The sequence below is a fragment of the Lissotriton vulgaris genome, chromosome 4_1, assembly GCF_964263255.1.
Source record: "Lissotriton vulgaris chromosome 4_1, aLisVul1.2, whole genome shotgun sequence".
NCBI classification, from domain to species: Eukaryota; Metazoa; Chordata; class Amphibia; order Caudata; family Salamandridae; genus Lissotriton; species Lissotriton vulgaris.
This window is the reverse complement of record NC_141691.1, coordinates 1,754,951,488-1,754,969,752: the sequence shown is the minus strand read 5'-3', so window position 1 is coordinate 1,754,969,752 and position 18,265 is coordinate 1,754,951,488. Positions and strand designations below refer to the sequence as shown.

General features: G+C 45.2%; 1 protein-coding gene across 2 annotated transcripts in view; it reads left to right on the top strand.

Annotated features, from left to right (window-relative positions):
* The window catches only part of PABPC1 (poly(A) binding protein cytoplasmic 1), a 338,040-nt gene that overhangs the window by 40,622 nt on the left and 279,153 nt on the right, over positions 1-18,265 (top strand). For both annotated transcript variants that reach the window (XM_086966062.1, XM_086966063.1), the window contains exons 3-4: positions 16,539-16,732; positions 17,091-17,206. In XM_086966062.1, the coding sequence (XP_086822188.1) occupies positions 16,539-16,732; positions 17,091-17,206 (310 nt within the window). The remainder of the gene's footprint in view (positions 1-16,538; positions 16,733-17,090; positions 17,207-18,265) is intronic.

Sequence of the window (18,265 nt, the reverse complement as noted above, 5' to 3'; positions counted from 1 at the left end):
ATTACCTCAACAAGCAGGGGGGGGGTCGAGGTCGCGCACCCTGTCTCGGGAGGTGCAGACGATCTGGCACTGGCTTCTGGCAAGAGGATTGACGATAACGGCTACCCATCTGCCAGGTGTGCAGAATGTTCAGGCGGACGCACTGAGCAGACTGATTCAGGAAAACCACGAGTGGGTCATAAACGACGACGTACTAGGAGAAGTCTTCGCAAGGTGGGGGACTCCAGACGTAGATCTGTTCGCCACCGCCAAAAACAGCAAATGCCGAGACTTCGCCTCCAGGTACTACCAGCAAGGGACGCTGGGGAATGCACTCTGGATCAAGTGGTCGAACAGCTTTGTTTACGCTTTTCCGCCCATCCCACCGATTCCGGCGGTGCTCATCAAGCTGTCCCGGTCCAGGGCATGAATGATCCTGATTGCCCCGGAATGGCCCAGACAGTGGTGGTTCACGGACCTTCTACACCGGTCCCTCCTTCCACACATACGGTTGCCGTGCAGGCCGGACCTTCTCACGAAGTTCGGGGGGCATATGGTGCACCCCAACCTCTCGTCCTTGAGTTTGGCGGCATGGCTCCTGGGGTAGTGCAATATGGCCATTTGAATCTACCAGAAGATTGCATGGACATACTGAAGGAGTCTAAGAGGCCTTCCACTCGGACGTCCTACGCTTACAAGTGGAAGAGGTTTTGTATCTGGTGTGTGTCCAGGGACTTTGACCCTACAAAGTGCTAGGAAGATGTCATCCTTCCCTACCTTCTACATTTGGCGCAGTCTGGCCTTAATGTTCATTCCATTAGGGTTCATCTCGCTGCATTGACTGCCTACAGGAAAAGCCCTTCACAGACTTCTTTCTTTCAGATCCCTGTGATCAAAGACTTTTTGGAAGGCTTGAAGAAAGTGTTCCCTCCTGTCAGGCTTCCTTCGCCTTCATGGGCATTGAATGTGGTGCTGTTCGGTTTGATGAAGGAGCCTTTTGAACCCATTCATAAGGCTTCGTTGCAGCACCTGTCCTGGAAGGCGGCGTTCCTCGTGGCCATTACATCGGCCCGCAGGGTAAGTGAAATTCAGGCGTTGTGTTGTAATGAACCTTATACTGTATTTCATGCTGCTACGGTTGTTATGCGTACTCACCCTAAATTTCTTCCCAAGGTTATTTCTGACATTCATGTCAACCAAACTATAACTTTGCCTACGTTTTTTCAGAATCCTTCTTCTCCAGCGGAAAGGTCCTTACATTCCCTGGATGTTAGGAGGGTGTTGAAATTTTATCTGGATAAGACCAAAGATATTCGTAGGTCAGACCAATTGTTTATCAATTACGGATCAGTCAGGACTGGTCTTGCGACCTCTAAGCAGTCCATCTCTAGGTGGATTGTGTCCTGCATACAACTATGTTACCAGAAAGCTAATAAGACCTTAGGGGGTAAGCCTAAGGCTCATTCCACCAGGGGCAAAGCTGCCCAGACAGCCTTGCTCCGTAATGTGCCGATTGCAGAAATTTGCAAGGCCGCCACTTGGAAGTCAGTTCATACCTTTGCTAAGCATTACTGTCTGGACGCTGATGCCAGGGCAGATGCTCAGGTTGGACAGGCTTCGCTGCGGAATTTGTTCGCACAATAGTGGTGTTGGTTTCTTTTCTCCACCTCCGCTTTGGTGTGGGGATGGGCTTGCCATTCTATTCACTAGATTATGACTATACACAGAGATCCCCTACTACAGAAGGAGTAGTTTCTTTTCTGTAACTCCAGTTCTGTAGTAGGGGTATCTCTGTTATAGTCATAAGCGCCCGCCCTCCTCCCCGGTGGAGAGATGTTCATGAAAAGAATGCTACAGGTCTGGCATGTTACGCCTTCAAAAAGAACTGAAAGTAAGAGAGACCTGCAAGGCATTCTGGGATACTGTGAAGTTCTGGAAAGTTCTCTTAAAGACACAGTATCCTATTTTGAGCCACATAATGGCAGCCTATGGGGCTTGTCTGTCCATGTCTTCCTCTCTATCTTTCAGAGGGGTTTGTGCTGAAGGCAAGGGAAATCTGGACAGGCTTTGCTGTTTTTGTGGATTTTTGGTGGAATTTCTAACTGAAGTACTGGACAGTGTAGCCTTTTATAGGCTGCTAGATTATGACTATAACCGAGATACCCCTACTACAGAACTGGAGTTACAGAAAAGAAACTACTCCTTCCCCAACCACTTCCCCCACACTCTGCGGTATTTCTTTACGCACCCTAAGCTTTATAAAGAGTTTTCTCTTGGGTGGCGCACCAGTTCACCCCTCTTCGCCACCTCTCCAGAGTGGGTGGGTCAGGGCTTATCCAGGCCGCCGCAATGTACCGCTTGGCCACCATCATAGCTGTGTTGAAAATCCACTTATCATTCCTGGACCCATCCAGCCAGCAAGGAGTGACGTGGGTACAGGGAACCTCCCAGACCAACACCTCTGTTAGCTCCACCTCAATGGATCCCCAGAACTGTCCCAAGCAGGGACACAACCATACCATGTGAATAAAATCGGCCGGGGCATAGTTACATCTTGCACATGACGCATCCGGCTGCAAACTCGCTCTGTGCAGGCGAAGGGGAGTGAGGCATGCAGCATGCAAATAGTAGAGCTGAACCAGCTTGAGTTTGGCGGAAACTGTGACTATTCTGGGGGCCATAAGGGCATCACGCCAGCCTACCTCGTCTAGGGGGCCCACCCAACCCACCCATTGAACCCGTAACATGTCTAGAGATGTGGGAGTGTTAATGAGGGTACGATAAATGCGGGACACCCCCCACCCAAATCTCCCTACATCGTTTGGGCCTCAGTGGGGCTGTATTCAGGGAGTCTTGTCATCTGTGATATGCATGTGGAGGGCGTGTCTCAGTTGCAAGTATTTATAGAACTGGGATGAGTGTAGGGATTAGCGAGTGCGGAGCTCCTGGAATGATAGCATATGGCCCCTTGCCCATACGTCAAACTGTCTTTAATGACCGTTTTTCAAAATGCAGACTAGAATATCTGAAGAGTATGAAGACTATTTTGATTTGGATTCGTGGGGTGACCTTCTGCTGGCTGATGTTTTTTTAGGTCTCGCGACCTATCAATGCGCGCATGAGCATTGAGCGGAGCGAGAATTCAAGTGCTCAAAATGCTCGTCAAACCAAGGACTTTTTGGTGCGGTTTTCTTTGAGTTCACGTGACCAAACAAGCATGCGCATCAGCCTCTCTCCCTCCCTCCTAATTGCGTTTTTTCACGGCCGCACAGCACATCAAAGGGCTTCTCCCAGCGAGTCACAATTAAGGAATATCTCCCCATTCGTTCCTATGGGCCTTGAGGCCCATAGGAATGAATGGGGAGACCAACTCAATTTGCTAATCGCATTTAGCGATTCGCAAATTGAGATTGCGATTTTCAGGGTGCAGGGGTGTCCAAAGGACACCCTGTTGCTTGCAACCCTGAAATTGATGTGTGCACATATGTTGGGCACACACATGTCCTTAGGGCATGTGTGTGCGCAACATGAATCCCAAATGCAAAATTAGCGCTCGCAAAGGGCCAGATTCTCAGAATCTGGCGCTTTGCGAGCCGATTTCGGCTTCATTAATCTACCTGTAACTGTTTGCGTGGCTCTGACAAAGGGCAGCCAAGCAGCAACTGTGTATTGATATTATTCTTCCACTCCCCAAATGCAAGACTGAGTTCCATCTATCTTCTCAATACTCTGGTTGGGGGCAGTTTGTGTGTTTTGTTAAGATAGTGAGATAATGGTTTCTGTACTGTCTTTTTAGTACAATTGCGATTTGGTATGTGCAGGAGTTTACTCTGAGTACAAAGAATATTTCCCTGTTAGCCTGTTCAGTTTATGGAAGACATTTTGGGCACAAATTATCTCTGGGTATTCGAAGTGTCGAGCAGGCTGTTGGGTGTTGCTCAGATGATACAGTTCCCAATAGTCCTTTGGTTGATGACGTTTTTAATTTTTCAGATCCCTCTTGAAACTGCTCAATATGCAGCAGCTTCATAGTGATTGTAATCATAGTAATCGACTCTGCAAGTCGGCCATGTTAATCTTTTTAGTCTGATGTGGTGGTTGGATTGGTCAAACATGGAAGTTGGCTATCCATTCAGACAAGTTGATGGTAGGGAAAGGCTCTTCCCCTCTGTAGGTGGTGGCCTAAGAGGTGTTTGAATGTTCTCTGAATGTTCATTGGACCAAGTCTGAGTCGTACTTGCACCATTCAAATTAGGGTGTTTGAGGACCTGGAGTATTTCATATAAGCCACCAGAGGTGTACATTCGGTTCATACAAAAAGATTTTGGAACTCTGGTAGACCTGCGATTAGGATATCAATAGGTTCATCTGGTGAGGTGGGAGAATGTGACTGCGAATTCCTTGAGCAGAACGTCCTTTTTACATCTCGGCCCTACCGGGTTGTGAATGTGTTGTGGTTGTTGAATGGTGAATGATTGTGGAGTGAGTGAAGGTAAGCATTGAGTGTGTGTGGTGTCTCTATGGTGATGTTGTGTTCTACATTAAGTTTGTTTGTATTGTTTTCTTTAAATAGAACAGTGTTTGTGTATAGATATTTTGAAAAGTAATGTTCGAGGCATATGGGCTGCAGATGGTACATTTATGAATAGATTGCCACCTGGTGTTGGGCTCGGATGATTGCACTTGTTTTTCTCTTGGAGAAGTCTTTTGTCGTCACAAGACTGGTGGCTCCTCCTTTGGGTGCTAGTGCGCATGGGCATCGGCTCCATCCTTAGATTGTTTTTTTCCGCCATCGGGTTCGGGTGAGGATCGAAGCGCTCCGGATCGACTTCGAGAAAAAGTGATATTTCGTCGCGTATTCCCTTTCCAATTCGACGGTATTGTTATCGAACGAGAGTTCATTTCCATTCAGACGCGTTTCGACGTCAACAATAAACCTTTTCGACTTCTAAGTCGTCAAGATCGGGAGGCCTTTCTCGACTTAGTCCAGCCCGGATTCCATGGAAAGGACTCCATTTAAAAAATGTCCAACGTGCGGTGCTAAGTTCCCACACAAGGACCTACACTAGGTGTGCAATCTTTGCCTATCACCTGAACACGAATCCAGGAACTGTGAAGCCTGCGCAGCATTCTCCTCCAAGTCGACGATTAGAAACTGTCGAGCCCGAAGACACGAGGTATCGAGAATGCAGTCGGAGGCAATCCCGGAGCTGTTGGAGGCCCAGCACCCCGAAGAAGAAGAGGAAGATGAGGACGAGTCGGGTCGGAATTGGACGAGTCTGATGTCGAAGAAATCCACGCTCAACAAACCGTGAGTGACGACGTCCCCTTACCGAAAAACCAACCCCGTTTGGTGTCGACCCGCCTTCGAGCCCGGTCTGACTACCGAAGAAAGTTTCCGACGCCCCGCCTTCGGGCCCAGCAATGAAACCGAAACACCCGGCCTCCCACCATGTCGGATCCGAGAAACGGTCGACATTGACACCGAAGCTCCATACAAAGGAAAGCTCGAAGTCGAAACATTCCATGTCGAAACTGAAACATGCTTCGACGTCAGACTTACTCAACACCGGAAAAATCGTAATCGAGCAAATTCTCGGTGCCGAAAACACACAACATTGACGGTCAGAAGCAAAGGCACCTTTCGGAACCAAAAACTTCGGTACCGACACAGGAGCATCAGACAAATCCAAAACAAAAGACTTTGTTTATCGAGCCGCAAAGTGGTGACAAAATTACCTAAAAAGAGGAAGAATGAACAGCTGGACGACAAAGCTCTTCCTCCTAAAAAGAGAACAATGGGGACAAATACAACTCTTCTCCTTTCTCCTCAACCTAGAGAGACACACTCTTCTCCTCTTCCTCACACCATGCCAGCTATTCCTCCACTTTCTACACCAAGACCATCTACACCTCAAACAGATGTAGAAAGTGATACAGGGGAGGGAGTACTTCATGGGTATGACAACACTGCCCCAGATGAAGCAGACCCATGGGAGAATTATAATGCAGAGTCAGATGAGGATAACGACCCAGAATTATAACCCTCAAAACCTTCACCACCTGATGATATACAGTTTTTGCACAGCTGATTAATAGGGCAGCAAAATACCAGAAGGTAGACTTACACGCAGAACCTCAAATAGAGGATTTCCTTTTAGAAACACTACCTGCTGCACAAAGAACATCAGGAACACTACCTATGCTGAAGGGTCTTCTCAATCACACAGCAGACATATTCAAAGACCCTGTGAGGGCTAGAGTATTAAATCCAAAAATGGATAAATACAAGGCAGCCCCAAAGGACCCAATATTTTTCAAAGGACAGGTACCTCTGGACTCGCTTGTAGTCCCAAACGCTCGTAAAAGAGCAAACTCATTATCTACAGGAGAATAGATGCATCTGGCAAAAGGGTAGCATCCCAAGCAGCAAACAGCTAGCGCATAGCTAACACACAAGCGCTACTTGCACGCTATGATAGAGCTCATTATGATGAGTTAGAAAAACTCATTATACATCTCCCTAAGGAATATCAAAAAAGGGCAGACCAGCTCATACAAGAAGGGAAGATAATAACTAACACTTGCATTAAGTGCACGGCAGACACTGCAGCAAGATCCATGAACACCAGTATCATGTTAAGAAGACCTGCATGGCTTAGGGTCTCAGGGTTCAAACAAGAAGTAAAAACATCCTTATTGAACCAACCTTTTGATAAAAAAACACTTTTCGGCTCGGGTACAGATGAAACTTTAGAAAAGAGGAAAAAAGACACAAACGGCTAAATCAATGGGAGCATTACAACAGCCAACTCAAAGGGGTTCCTTTCGTAGGTCCACCTATAGAGGCGGGTCAAAAAATAAAGGGCACAAGCCAGCAATCTACATCTTTTACACCAACATCACCCAGAGGTGATTCAAGATTTGAATTCCAGACTGGAATAACAATGGATGCCCTCAATCCCTGTCCTTTGTACCAACTTCAATACCAGATTCATTTCAGGTGAAACTCTAAACTACAGCGTTTCTTCCGGAAAATAAGACTCAAATATTTCTTTTCTAAAAACATTTTTTCACCTGCGCAAGCCGCGACCACCTTTAGACCACCTTCTACATTCACACTGGCAGCATTTATGTCAGAACGGGTTTGCGAGCCGAGGATTGTTGGCGTCCGCGAATTTCGACAGCCATGCCATAAAATAATATACACCAGGCTGATGATATTTTACGAATACTAAGAATAAATTGATGTTACCCGAAGCTGATAGACCACTTGTGAGCTGCTACTCTCATATGAAAGAAATTTACTCGTACCACATGAGACATAGAAATTAAGGAATGCAGCTTACTATATTTTGTATTGAAACAAAGAGACTAAAAAGATAATTTTTATTAGGATCATTCAACCATTTACATGTTGGCAATTGAAATTACGATCCTAATCACCTGTTGTCAGGATATCCATACAGAGTCTATGAATTATTGGAAAGAGCATCTGTTCTGCTAAAGGTCCTGAGGAAGGTGGTCCCATTCCACCGAAACGCGTCGACCTTGCGTGATAGATCACATAACAATTTGTGACCCCTCAAACACAGAATAAAGAATGAATGTAGAGTGCATGAGAGTGTATGTATGAGGTAGTTGTGAGAGTGTATTAGAACTGTTTCTCTGTATGGTGCTTGTGTTTTTATTGTTCACTGGTGAATTCTATGTCCTTTTGTAAACCGGAAGCGAACAATGGCACTGTCTCTGCATTGGGAAGTGATTGTGATGAACTTAAAGAAACATTGCAAAAAAGTATAATTTTGTAAAAAAAAGAATATAAAAAGAAATAAAAGTTGTAAATGTAAAGGAAAAAATATATGTAGTCACCTTGTGTTGTAGGCTTTTATTGAAAGTATAAATGTCGCCAATTGTGAAGTAATTCAGGCCATGAGGGAATCATTCTGTGTTGTAATTGTGTTCCTCTCTTTTCCCTGGCCTTAAAAGTATTCTAAGAGGGGGTCCCAATCTTATGTAGATGATGTCAGAACGAATACTGGCTTCGAAAAGATTGTTTTAGAGGACACTATGCGGCTATTAGAGGACAAAAAATACATTAGATATAACACCACCAAGACTGAGAAACTGGCATTGACGACCCTCGGTAAGAATGAATCAATAATAATCAAGGCAGCCGACCAAGGGGGGGAGCGATTGTGGTACAGAACGTTGAAGACTACATCTATGAGATCGAACAGCAACTACAAGTCCAGGAGAGCTACCGCAAAATCGGGAAGGACCCCACACAAGACATCAGGCTTCAGATAGAGGAAATCATAGGAAGAGGAATGGAGGAAGGTTACCCAAGTCAACAGGAGCGTGACTTCTCGAACCAACGTGAACCGAGCATCCCTACCCTTTACACGCTGCCTAAGGTGCATGAAAGATTGGTGAAACCACCGGGGAGACCCATAGTTTCGGGTTGTGGTACGGTTTTGGAACCGCTCAATAAATGTATTGATCGTTTTCTCCAACCCTGGGTCCCTGAAACAAAATTGTATGTAAGTGATAGCATGCATATCATAGAATTGTTGGAAGGCCAACCCTTTGATGAAAGAAACCAAATAATGGTCACCCTTGATTTGTGTTCTCTTTATAAGTCTATCCCGCAAGATGAAGCAGTGGATGTGATCAGGGGAACGTTGGAATCAAGACCAAGACCTCACTGGATTCCAACAACCTTCGTGATCTCACTTCTAGAAACGGCAATGAAGAGGTACTACTTCATATTTAAAAAACCGTTCTACTACCAATGCAAGGGGGTAGCCATGGGCGCAAAATATGCCTCAAGCCTGGCAAATCTGTTCATGATTAACTATGAGGAGCAACACTTGTACAAGCAACTTAATCCATACCTCAGCAAAATCGATATCTGGAAAAGATACATCGATGTTATAATGATTTGGTCTGGATCAGATAGTGACCTAATGGAATTCCATCTGTGGCTAAACAGCAGGAATAGATATACAATTCACAATAGCTCACAGTAATGTATCCATCGACTTCTTGGACCTAACCTTCAAGGCAGAGGGAGGAGAGCTTTATTGGGACCTATATCGAAAACCAATGGAGAGTAACACCCTGCTGATATGACTCGCATCACTCCCGCAACCTGAGGGACAACTTGCCCTAGGGGCAGTACCTAAGACTAAGAAGAAACTGCTCACAAAGGAAAGATTTCTTTAAGGAATCGGGTACTGACAACACGCCTACGGGAGAGGGGATACCCCAAAGGCCTTCAGAAACGAGCCAAGAAACGAGCATGGTACTGCCATCGTGACCTGCTACTCATGACCAAAGAAAAAACAAATGAGACAGACGAGATTGTATGTGTTAAAACATTTAACACCGGGAGTAATAACATTAAGAAGACCATATGCAAATATTGGAATTTGGTGGCAGGCGAGCTACAAATATAACAACCCCTCTTTGCCTTTAAGAGGGGTAAGAATGTGAAGGACACTGTAGTGAAAGCATTTCTGGATACGCCAAAACAACCAGACCTAAGCAATCTCTTGGGACTCCCACCAATTATTAGACATTGCAAGTGTAGTGGTTGCAAGGCCTGCGACTTTTGCCTTGAAGGGATTGACTTTACCCATAATCAGAGAACATTCCAACTCACACATTACACAAATTGAAACAGTGCAGGTGTAATCTATGCGATTTTCTGCCCGTGCCCACAGGTTTATATCGGGCAGACAACACAAAGAGTTAAGATGAGGATTCTACAACACATGAGCAGATTCGGGTGTAGAACAATAGGAGCCTCGTTAGTAGAACACTACAGCACATGTAACCACACACCTGAGGACATCGGGTGGCTAGTAGTAGAGATAATCATCCTCAATGCCAGGGGAGGTTCCATGACAACATCTCTCAACTACTAAGAGTGCAGGTGGATACACCTTAACTCAGTACAGGAAGGTCTCAATGAGAAGGAGGTAACAGCAAAACAGATGGGACAGCTATAGGTCCCCCATAGTAAGAATGATCTTGTAAAATGTACTGAGCTCCAATAATTTTTAATTTTTATTTCACATGGGCACATGTAAATACACCATCTGTTTCTATTGTACATTCGAGATGCACCAACTGTGTAGAACAACACTAATCCCCTATGCCAGATGAACTTTGATGGGACATCTTTTTAGGTCTCGCCTGTCGATGCGCATGCGCATCGAGCTTGCGAGACTATGGGGGCTTAACCAGTCTTTAACTAACTTGCAAGGAATCGTGGCGATTCCTTGCAGTGCCCGAGAGATTCAAGCTCAATGCGCATGCGCATTGAGCTTAAAAGCGCGTGCACATCTCACAGCCTCCCCCAGCTCCGCCCCCGCCCGCCGTGTCGCATTTCTCCTCAACCCTCCCCTTCTCTCTCTTCCCTCCGTCTTGCGCTCCGCCCCCTCCCCTGCCCGCCGTGTCGCATTTCTCCTCAACCCTCCCCTTCTCTCTCTTCCCTCCGTCTTGCCCAAACAACTGTCTTGATGCAAGTTTATGACGCACACCTTTACAACAAGAAGCCGCTGCAGTTCATCTTTGCTCACATCCAATGCATTCTTAAATTCTAGGGCTTTAAATAAAACGGACACACATTTCTGCCCGCATCTAGTCTGGAATCGGCGCCACGTTGTGCATGAATATTGGGTCAACGAAGCACACCGTGAGCTCGTGCCTGCTCGCCTGGTATCTAACTGGCCTTGTCATGGCGCTGACAGGATTCCCATTAGCCACCTTGTGAGCTCCAATGCAAGGCAGAGGGTTATCGAATCTGCAGTCAGCAGGGCCCACCTGCTGTCTGCCAAGGTGCAGACGATATAGCGGGAGACGTGTTCTTGTCAACAGCACAAGATGAGAGCTCTACAGTGTGCTCCTGGGCTTAATAAGGCCGCGTCCATCACTCAACGACTTCTGACAGGCGCCCATTTGAAATCCTTGGCAGCCTTCGACTTCAAATGGAAGAGTACTTGCAAGCAGAAACCACACTGAGGGTAATGCAGCTCGAACAGTGTCTACCTCTCTGTCTCACCTTCCTTTACCATGGAAAAACCTTCCCCCACATCCCTGTCCCCTCCCCTGCCCGCCGTGTCGCATTTCTCCTCCCCCCTCCCCTTCTCTCTCTTCCCTCCGTCTTGTTTATTTATTTTTTTACCCGCTCCGCCCCCTCCCCTGCCCGCCGTGTCGCATTTGTCCTCCCCCCTCCCCTTCTCTCTCTTCCCTCCGTCTTGTTTATTTATTTTTTTACCCGCTCCGCCCCCTCCCCTGCCCGCCGTGTCGCATTTCTCCTCAACCCTCCCCTTCTCTCTCTTCCCTCCGTCTTGTTTTTTTTCTGTCACACACTGGCACATGTGTATTCCTCCCCCCCCCCCCCCCCCCCCCCCCCCCCCCAAAAAAACTTCGGTGAGTCTACCTCCCTGTCTCACCTTCCTTTACCATGGAAAAACCTTCCCCCACATCTCTGTCCCACTTCAGCTGGGTAGCCTCATGTCCTTGTGGGCTGCAAAGCTTTCCAATTGCTCCTTTTTCCAGGCTCAGACTAGTTTTATGTTCATTGGTTTAAGAAGGTTGAGGATACTGCAAAGGTTATATTGTCCCTATTCGATTTGTACGTTGTAACTTAAAAATAGAGATATCAGGAAAAAAATAATATTTCCTTGCCCAAACAACTGTCTTGATGCAAGTTTATGACGCACACCTTTACAACAAGAAGCCGCTGCAGTTCATCTTTGCTCACATCCAATGCATTCTTGAATTCTAGGGCTTTAAATAAAACGGACACACATTTCTGCCCGCATCTAGTCTGGAATCGGCGCCACGTTGTGCATGAATATTGGGTCAACGAAGCACACCGTGAGCTCGTGCCTGCTCGCCTGGTATCTAACTGGCCTTGTCATGGCGCTGACAGGATTCCCATTAGCCACCTTGTGAGCTCCAATGCAAGGCAGAGGGTTATCGAATCTGCAGTCAGCAGGGCCCACCTGCTGTCTGCCAAGGTGCAGACGATATAGCGGGAGACGTGTTCTCGTCAACAGCACAAGATGAGAGCTCTACAGTGTGCTCCTGGGCTTAATAAGTCCGCGTCCATCACTCACCGACTTCTGACAGGCGCCCATTTGAAATCCTTGGCAGCCTTCGACTTCAAATGGAAGAGTACTTGCAAGCAGAAACCACACTGTGAGGGTAATGCAGCTCGAACAGTGTCGAGCTTTAACAGCAAGGGTCAGTGAAATTTGCGAAATTTAATTCTGCGTAATTGCAGAAAAATTCAGGAAAATTAAGCGAACTGCAAATACGGCATTTAGGACTATATTTTGGCATGAAATGCGTCCGTGTGTCCAAAATAGATGCAAGGACGCATTTTGTGCTCAAGAAAAGGCACTAAAGCACACGTGACAACAGCAGCCGCTAAAGGGTTTGTTTATTTACGTTGTTCAAGTGCTCCCGCAATAGGGCAAACAATTATACAAAACGGCACAATTTCCGGCTCTTGGCATATCATGCATAACATAAAATGCCGGCAATTACCAATTACGCAAGATTACACTAGCATTAAGAACATTTAACCGGGGCCTATTTGTAAATGTAAATGTACCGGCATGTATAGAGCGCACAGCTACTTCCCTGAGGTAGTGTCCCGGCGCCCCCTCCCCTGCCTGCCGTGTCGCATCGTCATGGCAGTTTTGAAAGTAGGGGCAGAAGAGCGCCACATATCAAAAGTCTGCGGCTTCTCGAATTACTATAAAGTTCCAAGACCTTAAGGTTAGATCGCATCAGAACTACTGTACTGCGGCTCCTAAAAGGGCAACACGTTTTTAAAACCGAAGATACTTACAATCACGAAACTGTACTTAATTGCAAAACCGCCACCGCCCCCTCCCCTGCCCGCCGTGTCGCATTTCTCCTCAACCCTCCCCTTCTCTCTCTTCCCTCCGTCTTGTTTTTTTTTTCCCGCTCCGCCCCCTCCCCTGCCCGCCTTGTCACATCCACCACCACCGCATCCACCACCACCGCATCCACCACCACCGCATCCACCACCACCGCATCCACCACCGCATCCACCACCGCATCCACCACCACATCCACCACCACATCCACCACCACATCCACCAGCACATCCACCACACCCTCCACCACTAAATCCACCACCACCCCATCCACCACCACCCCATCCACCACCACTGCATCCACCACCGCATCCACCACCACCGCATCCACCACCACCACATCCACCGCATCCACCACCACATCCACCATCACCACCACCACATCCACCACATCCACCATCACCACCACATCCACCATCACCACCACATCCACCACCACCACACCATCACCTCCACATACACCATCACCTCCACATACACCATCACCTCCACATCCATCATGACATCCACCGCATCCACCACCACATCATCCACCGCATCCACCACCGCATCCACCACCGCATCCACCACCACATCCACCACCACATCCACCACCACATCCACCACCACATCCACCAAGCTATTAATTTTGCTATTTTCAAAAACCAACACATAAATAAAAAGTGTCATTTACTATACCAATTGCTCAAACTTTCCTAATGCGAGACCTATTGCATTTCCAATGCTTGTTATAATATGGGTTTGGAATGATCAGATGAATTTATCTTTACTGTCATTTGTAAATAAACCGACGCATAAATGTATACAGCGTCCTAGAGAATAAAGAAATGGGGCGCATGTTTCATGTTACAAGGTGGCTTCCTTAATATGAATTGGGATTCTAACAATGCTATGTCTGACTTGAGCACAAGTGGAACTAGAACTGTTGGTTATGTATAATGTCAATATACATTGAGGTAACAATATGTCCTTTTGCCACGCTCATAAACTTGGCACTATTTTGCAATAACATTTCAGCATGCCACTGAGCACATTACCTGATGAAACCGCGTTAATTAACATGATGAAATAATGTGCCTTTTCCAATTTCTCCGCACCATGTTGCAATAGTAAATAAGCATGCTTCTAAGCACGTCACCATAAGAAACCACCATGGACGTTTAGATCACCAACTTCCCCCACCGAAACATCATCTGTGCCTTGCGCTGCTTCATTTGAGCACACGATCATCATACAACAAACATACATCTTCCTAAAACGAAGACAGCCTCACTAAGGCCTCACTCTGCCTGCTTAGTGACGCGATCGCGCACAGCTCCAGGAACCGTGAGATGCCTAGCAACTGGAGCGCGTCGATCACAGAAACGTCCTCGCGCTCACCCAACTAGTTTATACTGGCGGTGAGCAACACGGCGATCTCGCATACACTAGGAGACCCGGAAGAGACGCACGGAGAAGGAATACCCGGCGCTTCCCCTCCGACCATTTAATTCTAAAGAGGTAAGCTCTGGGTGCAGGATCCGGTTGGAGCCAAATCACTTCATTAAGCCCAGACGCTAGTTTAAAGACCATCTCCCCTTGTTTTTGAATTTAAAATAGTGTTGGATGACCGCATCATTCTCCCCTTGCTTAAAGTAATGGATGACAGCTCCAGTGTCTGTTTTCTTTTTTGGGGGCAGCAATTTCGTAATTCCATTACCTGAAACCCAATATGTTAGTATTAGAGTGTCTGATATTAGCGCATGTGTTCACCTCCCCTGTGAGCAGCAGTAACTTCACTTCCCAATGCAGAGACAGCGCCATTGTTCGCTTCCGGTTGGCAATAACTAAATTTAATTGCCAGAGACCTTGATGAATTGGTAAAAGGGTGTCCACCCTCCCCATGGGAGCAGCTCTTAATTAACTTATTTTCCAATTCCAGAGTGTTTGGAATATACTTTCTGGTAATGCGCACAATCCACCATTTCTAGGCCCACTATTATTTTCAATATGTAAGAGCCTATGAACAACACGAGTTGATGACTGGATTGATATAGGTTAACACACCCTAGCAATAAGCAGCCTCTGCTATGGGGTCCTGAGTACTTACTAATGGAGTACATTTATCTCTCCTAGATTAACTCCACACCATATTCTACCCTGCGATTTCGAATCTGATGCTTGCTGTACCATCTTTGTGACAGCAGGTAAGTAAGGAACTACAATGAGGCACCAGTTACAATTTCATTATTGTCAATGAGTGGTTACTAATTGGATTGACCGCCTCTTTTCAGAACTAGAACCAAAGGAATTCGCATCCCTGACCTCCTTACAAGAAGAAAGATCCGGCTTACACCTTGGGAGGACCCGCTCTGGGCACCCAGAAGTGAGTCAACAATTCCCTTTGCCTAAGCCATACATTCACGATATAGAAAATCCAATCCTGACCATAATCCGTATTTTGTTTAAACAAGTGACCCACCAGACCCCACCCTCCCTACCCCACAGTCCTGATGAAGACCCGCGGTGACCCATAAATAGGGCCATAACTGGTTTGGAACGTCGACTAAGATGTTTGTATCAGCCTTATAGACTCTATGGAACAGCCAACGGATTTGGCCCACAGTATAAATTACTAGGAGTGGACTTGACTGACCAAACCCTCCCTTCCCCTCCTCACTGTATATAAGTCACGATTCTATCACTGCACGATACTTCACCGAGCACTTGAACTTCACTGTTCTCACAATTGATGCGCCGTTTGAATAACTTAAACTGTTTTTTTTTCAATGCAAACAGGGTATTTATGAATGCAAATAATTCATATAAAATAATTGGAAATATCCAACATGGTTTGGATTTGTTTATTTGTTTAATTTAATTTGTCTAAAAAAAATTTGAGGGGCTTTTGGCTCTTTTTTACTTTGATTGAACCTTTGGGAAAGAAATGGAGTATTGACTATTTAGTAGAATGTGATCAGAAGATTGTTCAAACCCGACAGGACCACTGTTGCTATACATCATGATTTTGAGAAGTCTGTCATTGTTGATTGTGTTTTGGCCTCTTAAGGTCCATAATACATGATATCTCTTCCTGGGTTCAACAGTTGTAATCAAATAGGTTAAAATGTTAATTTCCTGAGCCTGAAGGTCATATGGTTTCAAACGAAGACTAGAAACCAAAGATGAGAAATCTGCTCTAGAAAAATCAGCATATATGAAGTGAAAAGCAGAACTCTGAGGAATTTTTCCTTATCATTTTTGTAAATTTACTTGATGGAATCCCCTCGGAGGATTTGGAGGCCAAAGTCACTTGACTCAATTGGCCAGAATTTGGGCCACATAACGAAGTTGTACTTATTTATTATTGCTTTAACTGCGCTCTGCATATATATATGAACACTGTTAAAGCTTGACTACCAAGGATTCCCAGCTTGACTGAGTAATTGGAGCATGTAAATCTACGAAAGATGGAGGTAAGTAATTTATTTTTTAGATGACTTGATCTACTCTTGGGGGGGGGCAAGCACAACAGGGAAGATTTCTCCTTAGAAATCTCCTTTATATGGGTTCTAAGCAGATTCTTCCATTTGTCAACTAAACTGACATATCTTTTTGCTTACCCGTTTAGTCATCTTTTTATTCTTTTTTCAGCTGAACGTGCTTTGGATACCATGAACTTTGATGTCATAAAAGGAAAGCCAGTGCGTATTATGTGGTCCCAGCGTGATCCATCACTCCGTAAAAGTGGAGTTGGCAACATTTTCATCAAAAATTTGGACAAGTCTATTGATAACAAAGCACTATATGACACATTTTCTGCTTTTGGAAATATTCTCTCTTGTAAGGTGAGTGCAGAATGCTTACCAGTGCGGCCTATTGATCCGTTTTCCAAAATGAATGTTTGGAAATGTAATCAACACTCTATAGACTTGCGAAATGATTAAGTACTGTTGAATTGTATAATTGTGAAATGCAGATGTGCTGCATTTGTTTTGCCGTCCCCAGTTATGGTTGCGGTACCTGTGTAAACCCTTGTGTTACCTACAAAAGATTCCCAATGTTTGATTTTGTGCATCAAATGAGTAATTTTAACCTTCAATTGTATTAGTAGTTTTGTTGTAAAATCTCCACTAAAGTATCTGCTTCATCTTTTCTAATACTGTTGAACACATACCAAAAAGGTAACAATTAATTTTTTGACAGGTGGTATGTGATGAAAATGGATCTAAGGGTTATGGCTTTGTTCATTTTGAAACCCAAGAGGCTGCAGAACGAGCTATCGAAAAAATGAATGGTATGCTCCTTAATGACCGCAAAGTGTAAGTATTTAAATTGCTAGCTATGAACAAAATTAAGTTGAGCACTTATTGTATGTATAGTTATTACATGTCAGTTCATTATTGCACAGATGCAGTACTATTAAAAACTCGTATTTTGCTGTAATCTATGAAATGTATTCCTTATTTTGCGAAAGTTGTATCAAAATACCCTGTGCAGAGCTTCACACTGCCAATTATTTAATTAGTAAAACAGTCCCAGACATCTGAGCTGTTTCATGTAGCTCATTGTTAACATATTTATAAAAGCAGTGCAAAACCATAACATTCTAAATGCAGTTGAAGACGCATTGATAGTTCAGTCCTGTCCTGGCTGGCGTATCTTCAGTTTTCTGAGCAGTTTCTTGAGCTTAACCTATGTGCAGGGCCACTGGAATTACGCTGCGTGGCTGAGTAAATTATGCTGCAAAAAAAACCAAATTATGCGACGTAATGCAGCACATTTTGTGGTAGAAATACTTTATTATATTGCCATATTACACTTATTGGCACTGTTTGGGAATTGGTTGCACCTCATTAGTACCAGTTAAACACCCAAGTTGACCAGTCAAGATTTGCAAAAGACCTACCACTACGCAGCAACTAGAGTTGCAGCGTGTTTAGTAACGTTAGAACCGTATGAGCTAGAAACATTCTTTTTTTCTTACCAAAATCTGCAGATTGTGCAGCGGATGTTGGATCATGTAGCAAGTGCAGCAAATCTATAATTATGCTGGGGAAAATGCCACACCCGCATCATTTCCTAAATCCAGTGGCCCTGACTGTCTATTGCGCTGAATAACCACCACCATTACTGTAGCTTTCACTTTGATTCTAGGCTGTTCCATTGTCATGGAGTGTCTGTTAGTATGCAGGATAAACCAAAGATCTTCATCCCTCTATACATTCAGAAGCCTAGCAACATTCTGAGAGGGCAGTCTCTCCTACATTCCCCTAAGTCAGCAGGTGAGGCAAGCTACCGGTGAAGATATCTACAGGCCTCACTTTCGTGGCATAAGAGTGCTGTCAGCTGTTGAGACTTAATCTCCCTGATTTTTCCCG